The sequence below is a fragment of the Bubalus kerabau genome, chromosome 8 (assembly GCF_029407905.1).
Source record: "Bubalus kerabau isolate K-KA32 ecotype Philippines breed swamp buffalo chromosome 8, PCC_UOA_SB_1v2, whole genome shotgun sequence".
Lineage (NCBI taxonomy): Eukaryota > Metazoa > Chordata > Mammalia > Artiodactyla > Bovidae > Bubalus > Bubalus kerabau.
The window spans coordinates 110,486,099-110,506,323 of record NC_073631.1 but is presented as its reverse complement, the minus strand read 5'-3'; the positions used below and the strand labels follow the sequence as shown (position 1 = coordinate 110,506,323).

The 20,225-nt window shown below is 44.2% G+C and overlaps 1 protein-coding gene across 4 annotated transcripts in view; it reads left to right on the top strand.

The window, feature by feature from the left end:
- Positions 1-20,225, top strand: part of TCAF1 (TRPM8 channel associated factor 1) — a 51,358-nt gene that overhangs the window by 28,321 nt on the left and 2,812 nt on the right. For 3 of the 4 annotated variants that reach the window (XM_055591189.1, XM_055591190.1, XM_055591188.1), the window contains 7 exons: positions 10,326-11,320; positions 11,590-11,687; positions 13,216-13,429; positions 13,737-13,976; positions 15,455-15,792; positions 17,555-17,805; positions 20,101-20,203. In XM_055591189.1, the coding sequence (XP_055447164.1) occupies positions 10,326-11,320; positions 11,590-11,687; positions 13,216-13,429; positions 13,737-13,976; positions 15,455-15,792; positions 17,555-17,805; positions 20,101-20,161 (2,197 nt within the window). In that variant the 3' untranslated portion in view covers positions 20,162-20,203. Of the gene's footprint in view, positions 1-10,325; positions 11,321-11,589; positions 11,688-13,215; positions 13,430-13,736; positions 13,977-15,454; positions 15,793-17,554; positions 17,806-20,100; positions 20,204-20,225 lie in introns of those variants that run through there. The other variant, XM_055591191.1, reaches the window with a different exon arrangement.

Genomic DNA, 20,225 nt, shown 5'->3' with positions numbered 1-20,225 from the left:
AGTGAGGAAAGAGTTATTCAGAGACACAGAGATTGATCAGGTTGATCAAACTTCTGTTTACAAAGATCTCCATTCTAAGGAACAGCAAGGTAAAACCTGAGCCTCATTCCATTAACAGCATAATCCCCTTTAGTTAAGTTAGTTTCCTTAAAAGATGTTTTTCTCTATCAAAATCATACCTGTTTTTTCTTTGGTTATGTCTGTATCTCTCTGAATCTGAAATTTTTTCCTTTTTGGTTAAATCATGTGTGTGTGTGCATAGAAGTGGACCCACACATTTCAAACCTGTGTTGTTCAAAGGCCAGCTGTATTTTTGAATTATGATTATTCTTCATGGCATACTCTTTTAAACTACTTTTTCAATATTGCTGGATCCTTACTTTCTAATTTTTATTTTAAAATTATTAAATCATAAACCCACAATGTAACTGTTTTCATCTCTTTCCTATTCATTCATAATTTTATACCCTTGTCATCTTAATATACATGCTGTTTTGAATTCTGCTCATACACATTTTTCATTCTGTGTAATTATTAAAATTATAAAATAGATTACATTTTATGTAATCTTTAAAAATATAAAAACAATTATATATTATTACATTCTGTGTAATCTTTAAAATTGGCAATTATGTGAATGCCAGTATATACCTCATTTATTTAATCATTTGGTTTCTACTGAAGATTTGGATCTTTCATCAGTCATCTTGTAACTATGTAATACTGTATTACATATCGTCAGTTCATTTTAGAAGTATCAGACAACACTAGACACCAACATGCTTCTATTAGAATTCAGTAACAGAGGTTCTTTCCATCACTGGCCATCAAGTTCACATTGAAAGTCCCTGTGGATTTAGTTACTCTGCCCAAATGCCTTGCTATTTATTTTTAAACCCACATTTGAACATGCAAGTGTGAATTAAGATAGCTTTGACTTTGTTACTTGCACATTTCTTATTAAAATACATTCTAAATAAGATCTTAGGGTAAACTTTCTAAGAGTAAACTGTCCACAGGCCTTATCAAAATGAATCAAATTTTCAACAGAAGAAATTACTACTTTTATGATCATAAAAATAAAACCCTAAGTGATAAAGCCTGATGATCCACTTTTAGGCTGGTAAGAACAGCCACAGATGTCAGGACACAAGCCTCAGAGTCACTGCCCTTACTTCCTGCCTAGAAAGCACCATGGTCTCCTTGTAGGGTACCAGCCACCATGTGGCAGGAGGAGAAAGGGACAACAGAAGATGAGATGGTTGTATTGCATCACCATCTCAATGGACATGAGTTTGAGTAAGTTCCAGGAATTGGTGATAGACAGGGAAGCCTGATGTGCTGCAGTCCGTGGGGTTGCAAAGAGTCAGACACGACTGAGCGACTGAACTGGACTGAAGCCACCACGTTGCCTATATGACCACACCACCGGGACTCTGTTTGCTGAGCAGTGTCTACTCTTCCTTCCACTTATCCTCACTGGCCTCCACTGTACCTCCAGCTCTGAAGGCAATGGCTGTTGTACTTTGTGTACAGAGCCACCTTCTTTCTATTACACATTCATTCAAACAAATACTGGATCCACTGTCATAAACACAGCCTCATTTCAAGACTCAGGATTCTAGTAAGAGATATCATATCTACTGGGAAAAGCACCATTTTAGTGGAGGCCAGCCTTTGGTTCAGTTCAGTTCAGTCACTCAGTCGTGTGTGACTCTTTGAGACCCCATGAATTGCAACACACCAGGACTCCCTGTCCATCACCAACACCCGGAGTTCACCCAAACCCATGTCCATTGAGTCGGTGATGCCACCTATCATCTCATCCTCTGTCGTCCCCTTCTCCTCCTGTCCCCCATCCCTCCCAGCATCAGGGTCTTTACCAATGAGTCAACTCTTCGCATGAGGTGGCCAAAGTACTGGAGTTTCAGCTTTAGCATCATTCCTTCCAAAGAAATCCCAGGACTGATCTCCTTTAGGATGGACTGGTTGGATCTCCTTGCAGTCCAAGGGACTCTCAAGAGTCTTCTCCAACACCACAGTTCAAAAGCATCAATTCATTGGTGCTCAGCTTTCTTTATAGTCCAACTCTCACATTTGGTGGCTCAGATGGTAAAGTGTCTGCCTACAATGTGGGAGACCCGGGTTCAATCCCTGGGTCAGGAAGATCCCCTGGAGAAGGAAATGGCAATCCACTCCAGTACTCTTGCCTGGAAAATTCCATGAACAGAGGAGCCTGGTAAGCTACAGTCCATGGGGTTGCAAAGAGTCGGACAGGACTGAGCGACTTCAATTTCTTTCTTTCTTTCACTCACATCCATACATGACTACTGGAAAAACCATAGCCTTGACTAGATGAACCTTTGTTGGCAAAGTAATATCTCTGCTTTTTAATATGCTACCTAGGTTGGTCATAACTTTCCTTCCAAGGAGTAAGCATCTTTTAATTTCATGGCTGCAATCACCATCTGCAGTGATTTTGGAGCCCCCAAAAATAAAATCAGCCACTGTTTCCACTGTTTCCCCATCTATTTGCCATGAAGTAATGGGACAGGATGCCATGATCTTCGTTTTCTGAATGTTGAGCTTTAAGCCAACTTTTTCAGTCTCCTCTTTCAGTTTCATCAAGAGGCTCTTTAGTTCTTCTTCACTTTCTGCCATAAGGGTGGTGTCATCTGCATATCTGAAGTTAATAAGTTCCTAAATAATGTCTGTTGCTTGCTCTAAAACCTTGAGCAACAGATAAGCCTCATCTTTAAAGTAGGATTAATAATGACTACCTTTATGAGTGGTTGTAAGAATTCAGTGAATTAAGAAACATGTTCAAAGTACCTAAAATACTTTAATTGTTTTGACATCAGCCTTCATGTTACGGTATATAAGCATATGAGGTCATGAATATCGTTTCCAACCATTGAGATATACCTGGCATCCATCGTTATGCTTCTTTGCCCCAAGTCATGTGTGCTGCCCCAGTTGTATAAGCTATTGATATTTTAACTGATACTTTTCCTATTTCCTCCATCAAACTGAGGCAGCAGCAGCAGGACCAGCTGCCATGTTTTATCCTCTTTATGCATTTAACCAAGCAAAGACTAGACACGGAATTGGCTTTACCAATAAAGAGATTTATGCTGATTAAACATATTATTAGATAATCAGTCTAAGGGAGGTTCTGGGAGATTCAACCACAATAGTTTGCTCTGTTTTTGGATAAGAAGGCCCTTGTCCCATTTTAACACAAATCTCAGGCTTCTGTTAAGAGTTCTTGTTCTGTGTTTGTTCATTCATCCATTCATTTAGGCCAGCATTTTTGTTGAGTATATGCTGTAATCTCAGGCATTATTTCCTATTTCAAGAAAATTATTTCCAGAGATCTGAGAATCAGAAGTGCAGAAACATCTCCAATAACCAGCTTGGAGGAAATACAAAAAGCAAGTACCTGTTGTAGGAAGAAGGCTGTGATATCTAGGTTCAGTAGAACTCAGAAACCTGAGGTTGCAGCTAGCAATTTACACACCGTGAGTTAGCGTGTGCTTTCCACTCTTTCTCCCTTTAAATGGAAAGTACTTGAGTATAATAGAAGGTCCTTGTCCTCATTTCAGCTATTACTCCATTGAGAATGGTTTTCAGTCTTCAGTGATCTGTGTATATTCACAATCATTAGAGATACGAGAAAAGAATGTAGAACAACAGTCATGCTTTGAAATACCACATGCTCCAAATTCCTTGGCTTGAAAACACTCCTATGAAACCTGAACTGGCAGACATTAGAAATTGATGCCCAGAGAAGGCAATGGCACCCCACTCCAGCACTCTTGCCTGGAAAATCCCATGGACGGAGGAGCCTGGTGGGCTGCAGTCCATGGGGTCGCTGAGAGTCGGACACGACTGAGTGACTTCACTTTCACTTTTCACTTTCATGCATTGGAGAAGGAAATGGCACCCCACTCCAGTGTTCTTGCCTGGAGAATCCCAGGGACGGGGGAGCCTGGTGGGCTGCCGTCTATAGGGTTGCAGAGTCAGACACAACTGAGGCGACTTAGCAGCAGCAGCAGCAGAAATTGATACCATATATAGATAGATAGATAATCTCCACTTCATTTTGAAAGATAGTCAAGGGATATTATATATAAAACAATCTTTTGAATTCCAGATTAAGAAGATTTCAGAATTTTGAAACGTGACTATCTATGTGAAATAAGTAACCTGCCAAATTACTGAAGATAATCAACATGACTATGAGTCCCCAAGTAGTTCTGAAAACAATTGAACTCAGGTCTCCTGCATTGCAGGCAGATAAAATATCTGAACAGATATTAATAAACTTATTTGTAACAAGGATCCACAAGTCCTTGGAAGTCATTGCTAGGATAGATAGAATGCTAACTGCCAACGTTAAGTCAGGTCATGACCCAGCGAGGTGGGGTGAATATACATACCTACCAAACCTTGCACTTCTTACTACATTCCTAGCCATTTATAATAAAATTGTATTAACTGGTTCTCACAAAACTAGAAGTTTTTAGAGAGTGAATTCAAGTGGGAAGATGTGCCACTTTAGAAAAGAAATTGCTAAATCACAATTCCGTTTTCTTTTCCTTTTTATAAACATTTTCCCTTCTGCAATTTCAAAATAAATGCTTACTGGGAAAAAAAGAAATAGTCCCAAAGGATGAAAAGTAAAAAGTGAAAGACCTTCGTCCCCCACCTCTGCCTCCTACTAATTCTTCTGTCCAGAGGTAATCACTGCATACAGTTTGCACTGCGGCATTTTTGATACTAACTCTACATGAACTCTTTCAGAAATAAGAGGAGAGGAAAGTTTTTGTAATTTGATTTATTAAACCAGTATTTCTCTGATACTAAAGCCAAAGAAAGACGTTGCAAGACAAGAAAACTCAGAGCAGTGTCCCTCATGAACATAGATGCAAAAATTCTTAATAAAATATTGTAAACAGATTACAATATGTAAAAAGGATAATACATCATGACAAATAAGGCTCATTCTAGGACTGCTTGGCTGGTTTAACATTCAGATATCAAATTAATTCACAGTTTATTTTCTTAATGCAAAATAAATGAGAAACATCATATAATTCAATAGTTGCACACAGACAGAAAAAAAGAACTGACAAAATTCAATATCAAATCATGATAAAATTTCCACAAAGCAGAAATAAAAGGAAACTGCTCAGTGTGATGAGTCCTCTTTGAAAAGCTGATAGCCAAGAGCATACTTTCTGGTGAAATACCCTCAGATTGAGAACAAGGCCAGGAAGGATATTTTTATATAACATCGTACTTAAGTTTCTAGCCAGTGCAGTAAGGCAAGTAAAAAGGCATAGAGGTTAAATTTAAGAAGCACACCTATGTTTTTTTGCAGAAAACATGATTTTCTATGTAAAATATTCTTAAAACTCTGCAAAAAAAAAAAGCCACTGTAATAATTGAGTTTAGCAAGGTTTCAGGATATAAAGTCAATATACAAAAATAAATTATATTTTTATATAGTAGTAACTGGTCATTGAAATTAAAAATACAATATCTGTTAAGACAGGGTCCAAAATCATGAAATACTAGCAAATTTAACAAAATGTGTCATACAACATGTATGCTGAAAACCACAAAACATCACTGGGAGAAATTAAATAAAACCTAAAGAAATAGTGAAATACACCATGTTGATGGACCAGGACACTCAGTATTTTTAAGATGTCAGTTTTTCCCCAAATTAGCTATAGATTCAGTGCAACCCCAACCAAAGTTCAAACTGGTTCTAAAATTAAATGCAAATGAAAATAACTAACATAATTTCCAGATTTACTGGAAAGCTAAAGTGATCAAAACACTGTATAATAATGGTCAATCTTCTGTTATCACCTCTGATTGGAGGTCATAATTAGAATGCTTTCATCACCCCTAGAGAGTAAAAGAACAGGGAAACCCGGCATGCTGCAGTCCACGGGGTCGCTAAGAGCTGGGCATGACTGAACAATGGACCACAGAGATAATGAAAGACTCCACTCTTAGTTTCTTTCAGTGCATGTGTGGTTTCATTTGTAAAATTTATATCTCTGATACATTTGAAAATTTTTCTATGTATTTGGGTGATGTACAGGTCCAGTTCCTCTTTTCCCAATAACATAAAATGCCACCTTTTATTATACATTAATACCCATATTTGCCATGTTGCCTTTAATTTTTTAACAAATGTACATTTTTCTGTCTGAGTTGACAATTAACTTGTTTTTATAATCTACCTTTTCACTCAGAACAAGAATTCCATTTCTCCCATCCTTACACTTTTCTGTGCTCACTCCTTATTACCCAAGTTGTTTTGAAATCATCTGGTTTTCTGGTTGTAATTTAGTTTTGCCTTAGCTTTGTTTCTTTGTTCGCTTTGTTTTTAATATTGTGTCTCCTATTAATTCAGAATGATTTCTTGCCAATCACATCAAATATCACAAGAACTTTATCAGCAGTTTTTCAGCATTAGTTATACAATACATTGGCACTTTTGCCCAACATTGCTTCGTGTAGACAATCTGTTCCTATATTGTATTCATTTTTGTTTCTCTAGACCTACAGCATAACCTCAAGTAACTTCTCTGAAAAACTTAAGTGAATGGTGAGTTTCAGTAATCCTTTTGACAGTTGCAGTATTCCCTATGCGGTGAAGAGTCTTGCTGCAGCTATGTATCATACAGAATATTTTCATTGCACTGAAATACTATTTTTAGGGCACTGATTTCACTTTTTTCTTTGTAGGTAATTTGGTTTTTGCTTTTCTTTGTACTTTAAAGCTCATAAACTTGCTATGAATTGACCAGACCTTCTCTATTTCATTTATACTGATTTGCATTCAGTTCAGTTCAGTTGCTCAGTCGTGTCCAACTCTTTGTGACCCCATGGACTGCAGCACGCCAGGCTTCCCTGTCCATCAACAACTCCTAGAGCCTTCTCAAACTCACGTCCATCAAGTTGGTAATGTCATTTCATTCTAAAAACTCAAATCTTTTTTTCAGCACAAAGAAATTTTCATCAAATTAAATGTTTATTTCTTCTTTGTTCTTTGCTTTTGGAACTTCTTGCTAGCCATTAGTCTTCTTATCTATCCTTCATTTTCTCTTAATGAATCACTTCACTCAACCTGCCTGTTGGTTTGTTCATAGTCTTCAGCTACATCAATACTTATTTTTCTGCCCTTGTATTAAATAGGGTTGTCTGTTTGGCAGTTATATTTTTATTCTGATTATTAACTTTTTATAGCAGCCTGTCTCCTTTTTTTTCCTGCAGAGAGATAATGTATCTCAAAACTCTCCAATGATCTACAATATTTATTTAGGACCTTCTCCAGTTATCACTTATTTTGGAGGGAGTTGGTTTTCCCTTTGTTTAGATTGGTGCTTATATTTCATGCTATTTATTTTCATCAAATATTTTTGATTTCTGTTTAAGTGTTAAATGGCATTGAATTTCTAGATTGGTCATTATTGGTTACTGAAGTACATTTTCTCAGGACAAATGATAACCCCTGTTGTTTTTGTTTTCTTGATCTTCTCTTTCACTTATGTGTGCTTCCAGATTCTTCTTTTCTCTTAGGTTTCTGATCAATCTTATTTTGTTTGGTTTATCTTTCCTATTAATTCCTCCTGTCCCAGTTTGCTGACTGCACCCTTCTTGAAATCTAGTACTATCATGGTTTTATTCTTTTTTATGTAACTTTTGTTTCATTTCAAAACAGAGAGGGACAGGAAAAGTCAAAATCCACTTCAGGTTTTTTAATGAAACGATCATTTGTCTTCCCCTGCGCATAAGTCGTGGCTGTTGGAAATAACAGACAAAATGACAATGTCCCAGCCTCATCGGTGAGCAGGGCCTCACTAGGGTCCTGCTGATTAAGCCTACTATTGACACAGCGTCTGGGTCTCAACTTGGCACATTCAGTGTTTCTCATTTTGCTGTAACAAGCTAGTGTATAAACCTTAATGCCAGTGTAGATCACCTTTTCACTGACTACACTTGTAAGACAGTTAATTGCTTGAAATTTATGAGCAGAACTCATTATAAGAACTAAAACATTTTTTACTTAATTTTGTATGTATAATCTTTGTGTATGTTTAATTTGCTGATTTTATTATATATATATTATTAATATATATATATTAATATTAATATTAATTGGGTTGCCCTGGTATCTTAGATGGTAAAGAATCCTCCTGCAATGTGGAAGACCTGGGCTCAATCCCTGGGTTGGGAAGATCCCCTGGAGGAAGGCATGACGACCCACTCCAGTATACTTGCATGTAGAATCCTCATGGACAGAAGAGCCTGGTGGGCTACAGTCCATGGAGTCACAAAGAGTCAGACACAACTGAGTGACTAAGCACAAATTATTATTAATTATATACAATAATAATTTTATTTATTAATAGATAACATTATATACAATATAATACAATTATACATTGTATTATATATTGTATTGTATTTTATATATTGTATATTATTTATGCAAATATATTATATACAATGCAAGTATTTATATATAATAATTATATTAATATATATAATAAAATCAGCAAATTAAAGATATACTAAGATGTTGCTGGAGAAATATAAATGTCACAAAAAATAGACCACCCTGGCTGCTCTATAAAGAAAGAATGACTTCTTTCTTTAGGCAAATGATCGCTAGAAGCAATATTGTAATCACAAGGTTGTCTGGTGATTTTGGAATCAGAGCAAAAACAGCTGGATGAGTGCTTTTAATGTTAGTGCTTCAAGGAGCTGGAGAGCCATCTTGTAGGGTGATGCCTTTATTTCAGGAAAGGTTTGGGCCTGCTAAGAGAACTGTAGTTTCCCCATCAGTTAATTACAGCTCTGCCAACCACAGAGATACTACAAACACAATACTACAAACATGCCACTACCTGACTCCCCTTTTTCAGTGTTTCCTTACAGCTGCCTCTGACCATACAGTCACACAATCAGTGAGAGGGGCTTAACCAGCTCTGGGATCTCAAGCTTATAGAGAGAGATCACTCTACCTCATTCCCTTCATAATTCCACTATCCAGGGCTGAATCCCCATTTTGGGGTTATAGGTGTTTACAGTATAAAGGAGATAGAGAAAGCTTCTGACATAGGCATCAGAAGGGGGCAGAAAGAGTACCCGCTTGCTAGTGTTAACAATGAAGTTATATATTCCAAAGAATGTCTGGAGGTTGTAAAGACCTCATCAGACCTACTCCCATAATTTACATTTTAAGATAACAGAATTAGCCAGAAGGTTTAATCCAAAGACTGTCCTCAGGCAGGATACATTATTGTTATATAATCCTAAGGAATGTGGAGAAAGAAAAAAAGTTTGTCCTTTCTTCCTCCTTGAGAATTCCAGACCCCTCTCTCCTTGGGGACCCCTAGACTCCCTATCAACCTGCCTAGGAAATGACTCTCTCAGTGTCCTGAAGCCTTATAGGAGTTTGTTACCCTTAGATAGAAACAGTTGAGGCTTCCCCAGTGGCTCAGCAGGTAAAGAATCTGCCTGCAATGCAGGAGATGCAGGTTCAATCCCTGGGTCAGAAACATCCCCTGGAGGAGGAAATGGTAACCCACTCCAATATTCTTGCCTGGAGAATCCCATGGTCAGAGGCTCCATCCAAAGGGTTGCAAAGAGTCAAACACAGCTGAGCATGCACACACACAGAGACAGAAACAGTTGGTGATGAGAAGAGCCTTACAGCATGGATATGTATCACTCCTGTTGGGCCAGAAATGAATGTATGGAATTCTGGGTGTAGACAGTCAGTCCTCTTGGGTTCAAGTAACAGGAGGGTCTCAAAAGAGTTGAGGCCAGTCAGCTCCCTGCCCTACTTTTTGGGATAATAGTGGTTCTTCACTCGAGCCACTAACTAACTCAGCTCTCTGTTAGCTTTATTTGCAGAAAGTTAGTGGCATGAAATTATAAACAAGCCCCCTTAGAAGAATGAAACCATGATTTCTCCTTCAGTTCTTTATATAGTGCTTAAAAGGCTGAACAGACACTTAAATCCAGACTATTGAAGATACAGTATTGAGTAAACCCAGCAGGCCTTTGGAAGGTTAGAAGATTTCCTTTGGAAGGTTAATACACAGAGAAGGATAGAGCAGGATCAATGTCCAGGCCCTCTGTCTTCCCTCCAAGTCTCCACACCCAGGGAGCTCAGGTCTGTCCTAGTTCTCTCGCAAGAGCTAAAGATGATATTCTTAAGTCTACCACTTGCTACATGCTGGGTGCTGTGCTGAGCACTTTGTAACAGAGAACATGTGTGTCTTTTGCAGTTGTGAGGATGATCTCTCCGAGGACAGAGATGAGCTCCTGCACGGGATTTCTGAGCTGGACATCACCAATTCAGACTGTTTCCCATCCCAGCTACTAGTGCACGGGGCCTTAGCCTTTCCCCTGGGGCTAGATTCCTACCACGGCTGTGTCATAGCGGCTGCCCGCTACGGCCGGGGCCGGGTGGTCGTGACTGGCCACAAGGTTCTGTTCACCGTGGGTAAACTGGGCCCCTTCTTGCTCAACGCCGTCCGCTGGCTGGACGCGGGCCGCAGAGGCAAGATCGTGGTACAGACGGAGCTGAGGACTCTGAGTGGGCTGCTCGCCGTGGGGGGCATAGACACCAGCATTGAGCCCAATCTGACCAGCGATGCCAGTGTCTATTGCTTTGAGCCCGTGAGTGATGTAGGAGTCAAGGAGCTGCAGGAGTTTGTAGCCGAAGGCGGGGGCCTGTTTGTCGGAGCCCAGGCCTGGTGGTGGGCCTTCAAGAACCCAGGCGTGTCCCCTTTGGCACGGTTCCCCGGAAACCTCCTCCTCAACCCCTTTGGCATTAGCATTACCAGCCAAAGCCTCAACCCGGGGCCCTTTCGTACTCCCAAGGCGGGGATAAGGACCTACCACTTCCGCTCCACCCTGGCTGAGTTCCAGGTTATCATGGGCAGAAAGAGAGGGAACGTGGAGAAGGGCTGGTTGGCCAAGCTGGGTCCGGACGGCGCGGCTTTTCTGCAAATCCCCGCGGAGGAGATCCCCGCCTACATGTCGGTACACCGGCTTCTAAGGAAGCTGCTGAGTCGCTATCGGCTCCCGGTGGCGACCCGTGAGAACCCGGTCATCAACGACTGCTGCCGGGGTGCCATGCTCTCCCTGGCCACGGGGCTGGCTCACTCGGGAAGCGACCTATCTCTGTTAGTCCCCGAAATTGAAGACATGTACAGCAGCCCCTATCTGCGCCCCTCGGAATCTCCCATCACCGTGGAGGTCAACTGCAACAACCCGGGTGAGGAAGGAGGGGTGGATGGGAGCCGGGCAGGTGGGAACGTGGGGGGATGACTTCTGCAGCTCAGCTGAGGTCTGGTCACCTCCGGGGCCATCTCAAGCCTCTGCCGTGCAAATCTCAACGAGGACGAGGTTGGGATTTTAGGGAATGCTTGGAAGATGAGAGCCAGGGCGGCAGGGAGGCAGAGCTGCTGGAGGGACTCTGGGAGCTGGCTGCAGATGGAACTGTGTCGGGTAGGATAACGCCTGCTCTTCCCTGACTCTTGGCAGGCACCAGGTACTGCTGGATGAGCACCGGGCTCTACATACCCGGAAGGCAAATTATTGAGGTCTCCCTGCCTGAAGCCGCCGCCTCTGCTGACCTGAAGGTAAGGCATGCCCTATCCCCCCACATAACACAGAAGCCAGATGCTCCTGCTTTCGTAGTCGACACCCTACTGGCAATGTTGTCGTTTAGTCTCTCAGTCGTGTCCGACTCTTTGCGACCCCATGGACTGTAGCCCACCAGGCGCCTCTGTCTATGGAGTTTTCCAGGAAAGATGACTGGAGTGGGTTGCATTTTCCTCCCCAATTGGCAATACAGGGCATGTACTTCTGCCCCTTTACTTGCTTAGGATGAAACAGCTAAGGGGCAGAACATCTAACTGATTGATTTAAATGTATGGATTTGATACATTTCAGAGCCCCAGGGCACAGCCCTGACCAACTTCTGGCTCAAATCTTGTGCTTTTAGCTTAAATGTCACAGGTGGGGAGAAGAAAGATACCAGATGGATGGTGCCCTAAAATACAGTGGCATCTAGTAAATCTCAGTTCACATTTCATCCCATGTACATCTCACATGGAAGCATGAGGTGCTACACACTCAGGCTTCTTCCCTGGGACGTCACACACTTGCCCAGTCCACTCCGGCTCTGTCATTTTCACACACACACACACACACACACATCCTATTTGCAAAATTCAGATACCGTCCTGCTGTGTCCCCCTTGAGGGTCATTGTGATGGTTAGCATCTATTTTGTGCCTGTATGTATCCTGGACGGAGAAGGCACCCCACTCTAGTACTCTTGCCTGGAAAATCCCACGGATGGAGGAGCCTGGTGGGCTGCAGTCCATGGGGTCACTAAGAGTCAGACACGACTGAGCAACTTCACTTTGACTTTTCGCTTTCATGCATTGGAGAAGGAAATGGCAACCCACTCCAGTGTTCTTGCCTGGAGAATCCCAGGGACGGTGGAGCCCGGTGGGCTGCTGTCTCTGGGGTCGCATAGAGTCGGACACGACTGAAGCGACTTAGCAGCAGTAGCAGCAGCATGTATCCTGGAACTTGTTTAGCATAAACCCTGGAAAACAGTCCCAGGACACCTCTGAGGACAGGGGTCACTCCACTGGCCCAGGAACAGGGGCCTTGGAAAACAGGAAGAACTGAATCAATCCTTCACCGCATCAGCCAGTCACACTGCTTCCTCCTGGGCCTTCTCTCTGGTCAGAAGGCAGGATGCCCTCTGCCCATTCCCAAAGCCAGATTCACTCCCAGGGAACAGCCAGCCTAGGATTCTCTGTTACAGAGACACCAAGGGACTCTGTATGGGAGTGCCTCTCCCCGGAATTAGCATCTGCGTCATACCTGGTGCCCCTCTGGTCTGCGTCTCAGCAGGACCCTTAATAGAGCTGTTTGACCCCTTGCCAGTAGATTTACAGAGTCTGTTCCATACAACCTTGAGGGATGGTACAATTTCATGGGTTTTGAACACAGGGCTTACAAATGGTGGGATGCTTGGACTTAGCTGGGGTTCCTGGACCCATGACCCTTCCTGTCCCCCTGTCCTGGGCACTTTCCCCTTCCGCCCACACGTGCCCCAGGGTCACACTCCTCGGGGATCTCTCTGCTCCAGATACAGATTGGCTGCCACACCGATGACCTGACCAGGGCCAGCAAGCTGTTCCGAGGCCCCCTGGTGATTAACCGCTGCTGCCTGGACAAATCCACCAAGTCCATCACCTGCCTCTGGGGGGGCCTCCTGTACATCATCGTGCCTCAGAGCAGCAAGCTGGGCACCGTGCCCGTCACGGTTAAGGGAGCTGTGCGTGCTCCCTACTACAAGCTAGGTGAGTGGATGCCTTGGAGTGAACCCCAAGGCACAGGGAGAGCTGGGGTGAGGAGGCCCTCTGGGGCTGCCTGGTGTAGGAAGAGAGAGGTTTGGACTGGCAGAGGGAAGGGAGGTCTGCTTCCTTAGATTTGAGGCCAAGGAGATAAAGACCAAACCACATCACATCCCTGGGACCTTTGTAGAAAAGGTTAGAGGGGTTTGTGGTTATTGACGGCCTTGGTGTTCTCCTGGAGGGGTTCAGGTGGTATGCATTAATGGGAGGGACTTGGGAAAGTGAGTTTCAAGCCCTGTGGCCTGTCTTCCAGGGGAGACAACCCAGGAAGAGTGGAAGCGGCAGATCCAGGAGAACCCAGGTCCCTGGGGAGAGCTGGCCACAGACAACATCATCCTGACGGTGCCGACCGCGAACCTCCGCACCCTGGAGAACCCTGAGCCGCTGCTTCGCCTCTGGGATGAGGTGATGCAGGCCGTGGCCCGATTGGGGGCCGAGCCCTTCCCGCTGCGTCTGCCTCAGAGGATCGTTGCAGACGTGCAGATCTCAGTTGGTGAGTGCCTGGGGCAAACCTCTGTGCATGCTGCCCCCTCAGGGCCTTGCTTTATCAGGTGGCGCTAGCGGCAAAGAACCAGCCTGCCAATGCAGGAGACGCGGGTTTGATCCCTGGGTTGGGAAGATTCCCCTAGAGGAGGAAAAGGCAATCTGCTCTAATATCTTTGCCTGCAAAATTTCATGGACAGAAGAGCCTGGTGGGCTACAGTCCATGAGGTCGCAAAGAGTTGGACATGACGGAAGTGACTTAGCACATGCGATGTAATCCTTGCTATTTAAATAGAAAGGGAAAAAATACATTAAAAAGGAGACTTGGCTGTCTCCCCCAGCAAAACATCAGAAACCACCTAAGTGTCCAACAGTTACAGGATGGTTAAGTAATGTACTTTCGATAGGCACTAGGAAGACATTTAAAGAGATATTTTGATGGCATAGCAAAATATGATGAGATTAGTTAGTGAAAGTCGCTCAGTTGTATTCAACTCTTTGTGACCCCATAGACTGTAGCCTACCAGGCTCCTCTGTCCATGGGATTCTCCAGGCAAGAATACTGGAGTGGGTAACCTATCCCTTCTCCAGGGGATCTTCCCAACCCAGGGATCGAACCCAGGTGTCTAGCATTGCAGGCAGATTCTTTACTGTCTGAGCCACCAGGGAAGCGTTATGTGACACATAAAAAGCAGGTCCTAGAACCATATGTACATGAGTCTGAGCAAACTCCGGGAGATGGTGAAGGACAGGGAAGCCTGGCATGCTGCAGCCCATGGGGTCACAAAGAGTCGGACACGACTGAGTGACTAAACAACACACAACTGTATGTACACAGTATGTTAAAATGTGTAACAGTTTTAGTCAGCATGTCAAGAGATCTTATCCAACAGTGGAAATGGTGCAGACCATAAGGGCTGGGCTTTCACAGGCATTCGTCAGGGGACTTTAGGGAGTGGAGAAAGATAGCAGAGGGCCTCTTCCTGGGTCACAGGGGTTGGGAGAAAGCACTGAATAAAGGGCTATTTGCCAGTGGGTCAGGAGACCTGCAAAATGAAGAGCGTGTGAAAGTTAAAGAACCACAGAAATCGCCTCTGGACCCTAGTGCCCTTGGCGTACTCAGATGATCACTGTAAAGAGGTGCCAGTGTGGACAGCTGCATATGTAAATAATGATAGGTGAACCACTAGTTCTTAATTTTGAGGAGAAGAGTATAATGACAGGTCCACATGGACAGGGCACTCTCAGAGAAGCAGAAAAAAATTGAATAGTAACGTGAACAGTGATCCCAAACCTGCCTCCGTATCTATAGCCAGTCAGAGTGAGGACGAAAGCATTCTTACAGAATGAGGAGATAAGGAGAAAAGCCCGGAAGGGTCTGGGTTTGCCTTTCTGAGCATTCTGGGTGTTTGGGGAGACACAGTACAGAGGAGAATTAGGTGGGTGGGGAGCGCCCTGACCCTCTCCTCCCCCTCCTGCCTTTCCCAGGCTGGATGCACGCAGGCTACCCCATCATGTGCCACCTGGAGTCGGTGCAGGAACTCATCAATGAGAAACTCATCAGAACCAAGGGTCTCTGGGGCCCCGTGCACGAGCTGGGCCGCAACCAGCAGCGGCAGGAGTGGGAGTTCCCCCCGCACACCACCGAGGCCACCTGCAACCTGTGGTGTGTCTACGTGCACGAGACAGTCCTGGGCATCCCTCGAGGACGAGCCAACATTGCTCTGTGGCCCCCGGTTCGGGAGAAGAGAGTCCGAATTTACCTGGGCAAGGGTCCCAATGTGAAAAACTGGAATGCGTGGACGGCCCTGGAGACGTACTTACAGGTACTGGGCCAGCATCGGGGGGGTGCGGTGGGAGCCCCACTGGTGGGGGGATCCTGGGCAGACAGTATCATGGTGCCCGGGGGTCACCTCTCACTAATCTGCCCCTCACCCCCAGGCTGCGGGAGGCTCTGACAAAGTCCAGGGGTGAAGATCCTAGTGGATGATACCCCCAGAGCATCCCTTTGCACCACCCGAAAGCAGACGTAATTGCATCAGCCGCACCATTCACCCTGGGATTTTGAAGAGATTTATGAGAGTAGATAGCAAGCTCTGGGAGGTAGCGAAGTACAGGGAAGCCTGGCGTGCTGCACTCCATGGGGTCGCAAAGAGTCGGACACAAGTGAGCGACTGAACAGTAACAGAAAGTGGTAAGAAAAGTTAAAAACGGTAGAGGCAAAGGTAATACTACAAATACAGCTACTGTCACGGCTCTAAACCCAGGCATACCTGAGACTGCAACCAAACTGCTGTCTGAATAGCTCCATGAAGCCAGCCACACTTCCGTAGGCATACATACACATACACAATGTGTGGGATAGGAGCTGTTTTTTTTTTCCCTAGGTGGGTAAACTGTCTTCTCATTATGACTCGTCTGTGCCTCAGTTTCCATGTTATAAGCAAGCCATGATTCCTCACTGGACTGGATGTGGGGTTGGACCCTCCCTTTCAGTTGTCACCCAGCACCCAGTTCCAGCCCCTCAGTCCCTGGATCCGGTCCCAGCTCACTAAGGAGGGTTTTATCACCTTGGATCCTGGAACTCAGCCTCAGGCCAACCGCACCCTCTTCTGGTCCCTGCACCTGCTCAAGTTCTCACTGTTGATCCCCTCCACCACGAAAACGACAGGGAGTCTGCCAAGAGACTGCTGTAACCCTGTGTTGGGACAGAACTTCCTCCTCAGTGAAGTCGAGTTGAGGTTGGAACTGCTAATGTCCCTCTGAGCTGTAATGGCGGTTCCAGTGGCACCGAGACGGCAGTCTTTACCTAAAATTCTGCCTTACTCTTAACTCTAGAAACCCAGACTATAGATGGTTCAGCAGGTTAAGAATCCGCCTGCAGTGCAGGAGACACAGGAGATGTGGGTTTGCTCCTTGAATTGGGAAGATCCCCTGGAGAAGGAAATGGAAACTCCCTCCAAGTATTCTTGCCTGGGAAATCCCATGGACAGAGGAGCCTGGCAGGCTACAGTCCACGGGGTCACAAAGAGTTGGACACAACTGAGCACAGGACACACACAGACTATATATTGTCCTCTGCTTCTCCTGGACTCACTGTTTTTCCTAAAGACCATTTGGTCACCTTGTAAATTGATAGAGACCTCCTGTTAGTGCACATTATGTCAGGGTCACGGTGGCAGTTCCCAGGTTGTGGGGGTTTAACTTTACAACTGTGAGAGACAATGGATTTTTGCACTTCAGCCAATTTCAAATCTTCATGTAATAACCTATTACTACTTTCATAGTCTAGTGAGACAGATGAATAATGATGTTGGTAGTAAATCCTGATATTAATCAGTGCAGTTTTGACCACTGGACTGTCATTCATTGAGGATCTGCTTTGTGTTGAGCCCTGTGCTGGCTCAGAGACCCTTCTCATCATCAGAATACGAAAGTAGCCCACGAGGTGAGCAGGGGAAAGAGGAGAGGGTCAGTGATGGGTATGAAGCTGAGGTTTAAGGGGTTAAAGGCATTCATTCATTCAAAGTGTTCGGTGGGTCTTTTGCCGATCAGATGTCTCAACCTGCTTGCTCCTTGTCTTTCCAGCTCCAGGAGGCCTTTGGGTGGGAGCCGTTCATCCGTCTCTTCACCGAGTACAGGAACCAGACCAACTTGCCCACAGACAACGTTGACAAGATGAATCTGTGGGTGAAAATGTTCTCCCACCAAGTGCAGAAGAATCTGGCTCCATTCTTTGAGGCCTGGGCCTGGCCAATCCAGAAGGAAGTGGCAACCAGCCTGGCCTATCTGCCTGAGTGGAAGGAAAATATAATGAAATTGTACCTCCTCACACAGATGTAAGGAGTGCCCAGCGAGGTGGCAGGTAGAGAGGTTTGGGGAGATAGGCAGAGATGGGGATTCACTCCTCGACCTCTGTCTCTTAGTTCTAGCCTTGCCCTCTCAGCTCATTGCCCCTAGATCCTAGTAGCATCTCCGGGGTTGGGTTAAGGACATAAAGTGGAATCAGAAATCCTCAGGAGCGTGGCCTTCCATTTATGAGCTCATTCCTCTGCTCTCGGCTATCAGAGTCCCTCCTGAGCCTGTGCTGGGCCAGTGCTGAGAGCTTTGGCCTCTGTTTCTGTGGGTCACTATCACCCTGAGGACTCCCTGGGACTTGATTTTTTTTTTTTATCATTTTCCCCCAAACCTGACCATAGAACTCAGTGGAAACACTAATTGACCATGATATTCAGACAGCTCCCTGAGAACTCATACATTTTGTGTCTTGGGTAGTTTTCCAAAAGCTTTGAAAAGCCATCTAGTGCCATTTCAAGAGCCCATATAACCAGGGTTAGCTCTTGGGAAAGTCGTTTTATCTCTGAACTCCCGTTTCATTGTGTGTGGGGTGAGGGTAAAGATCCCTGCCTCACGGGATTGCAGGGAACACCTAGACTGGTGACTCTGAAGAGGAGTGTGGACACCGGGCATGCACTCTAAGGGGTGGTTTTCTTTCGTGCTGGTCCACATTCTCTGCCTGCAGCCCAGGAGTTAAGGGAGTTAAGGTCATCGTTCCTCACAGTTGACCTCCTGCACCCAAGTCCTGGGTCTTTCACCAGTTAGTTATATGACTTTGGGCAAGCTCCTCAACTTCTCTGTGACTCAATCTCCCCTTCTACAAAGTGGGATCTATTTCATAGGACTATTGTGAGGATTAAATTTTAGTACCTCTGAAAGTGACCGTACCTGGCAGTTAGTAGGCGCTGAGAAAATGCCAGTGGCCGCTGTTCCTATCAGTTAACTCCCATCAGTTTAGACCAGGGTTTCACTTTGCAATGGCATTTTTACAAATGCAATGAATTAATCCTGCCCCACCCTACCCTCTACGCAGACTCAGAGGATTCTGGTACACTGCCCTATGCTCTAAAGGCAGGTCTCTTTATTCACGATGCGGTTTTTCAAAGCTCCTTGGGGTTTGGTCTCCTTCAATTCCATCTCTCCAGTACAATCCCTTCTTTGATTAAGCATGGAAATCACTTGAGAAGCCAGAACGAGACCATGAGGATGTTTGTGCTTAGCAAACAAGGAGCAGTGGTGGTGTTTGTGTTTCCATAGTGACACAGGTTCCTATTGCTGTTTGGCAGACAAAGTCTGTGTGCAAATAGAAATCTTTACTCTGGAATAAGATAACTGGATGTGGCTGACCCAGATTTTATTTAATTATAATGCATTCAGAGATTTTCTTAACTTTTCTTCCAATCTTTCTGAGAACCTCAAAATTCTTTGTAGTTTCAGCTAGAGCTGGGGCTTCAGGATAAAAGCTGTGTGCATCCAGCCAGTTTTCCTTCCTACGTCTTTTGATTTAGTTGCTTTAAGGCACTGTTTTATTTGCTTTATTAGGAATTGGGTGGAAGCACAGACAACAGGATTTGACATAGATGGTATTTTTCTTTGGATTCTTTTATTGTGTCATTTCTCAATACTAGAATTATTTTCCCTTCTCAAATATCTATCATATGGATTCTTTAAACATAGATGCTGAATATTCATTCAGCACTTAAAATAACTGCTGTCAATTAGTGGGCTGTTGTGTATGTGCCAAGAATAGGTTGTTTCATTTAATCCTCACAATAATCTTATGGAATGGAAATTTACAGCCCCCATTTTACAAATGCATGAACTAGACTTTATGGAGATTGAGTACATTGCCTAAGTCTTTATTGCGAGTCAGTGATAGATTTGGGATTTAAACCCAGGCATTCTGATTACAGAATGAGTGTTAGTAACTACAGTGCTTTGAACAAGCAAATAAATGAGTAAATGAAGAAATGAAGCAGCGAATAGAAAGACCTTCATGTCCTTACCTGCCAGCACTTTGGCTGCACGTACTTGCTTCCCAATGGACAGTGCTGGGACGGTCCTTTTAATATCAGCCCAGTCATCTGGGTTCTGGGATCGTCAGGTTTCAGTCCTCCCTAGGGCACCATAAAAGTGCTCTACTAGCTTATTGGATTTTCAGCGACTGGCTATTGTGGGGCAAAGCATCTTGACTCCCAAGTGTCCCAGACCTGCTATGTTCTCAGAAAGAAAATTAGATCCTCAGTCATTTAGAATTATTTTTATATTGATTCTTACCCTCTTTAATCCATTCTCAGCAGTATAGCCCCGGGGACCTTTTTACAAATGTCAAGTTGCCCATGTCACTGCCCTGTCTAAAAGCTTCCGGCGGGACTTTGAATTTAAGATGATGAACTGAACATGTAAGTTTACTTCCCTCCCT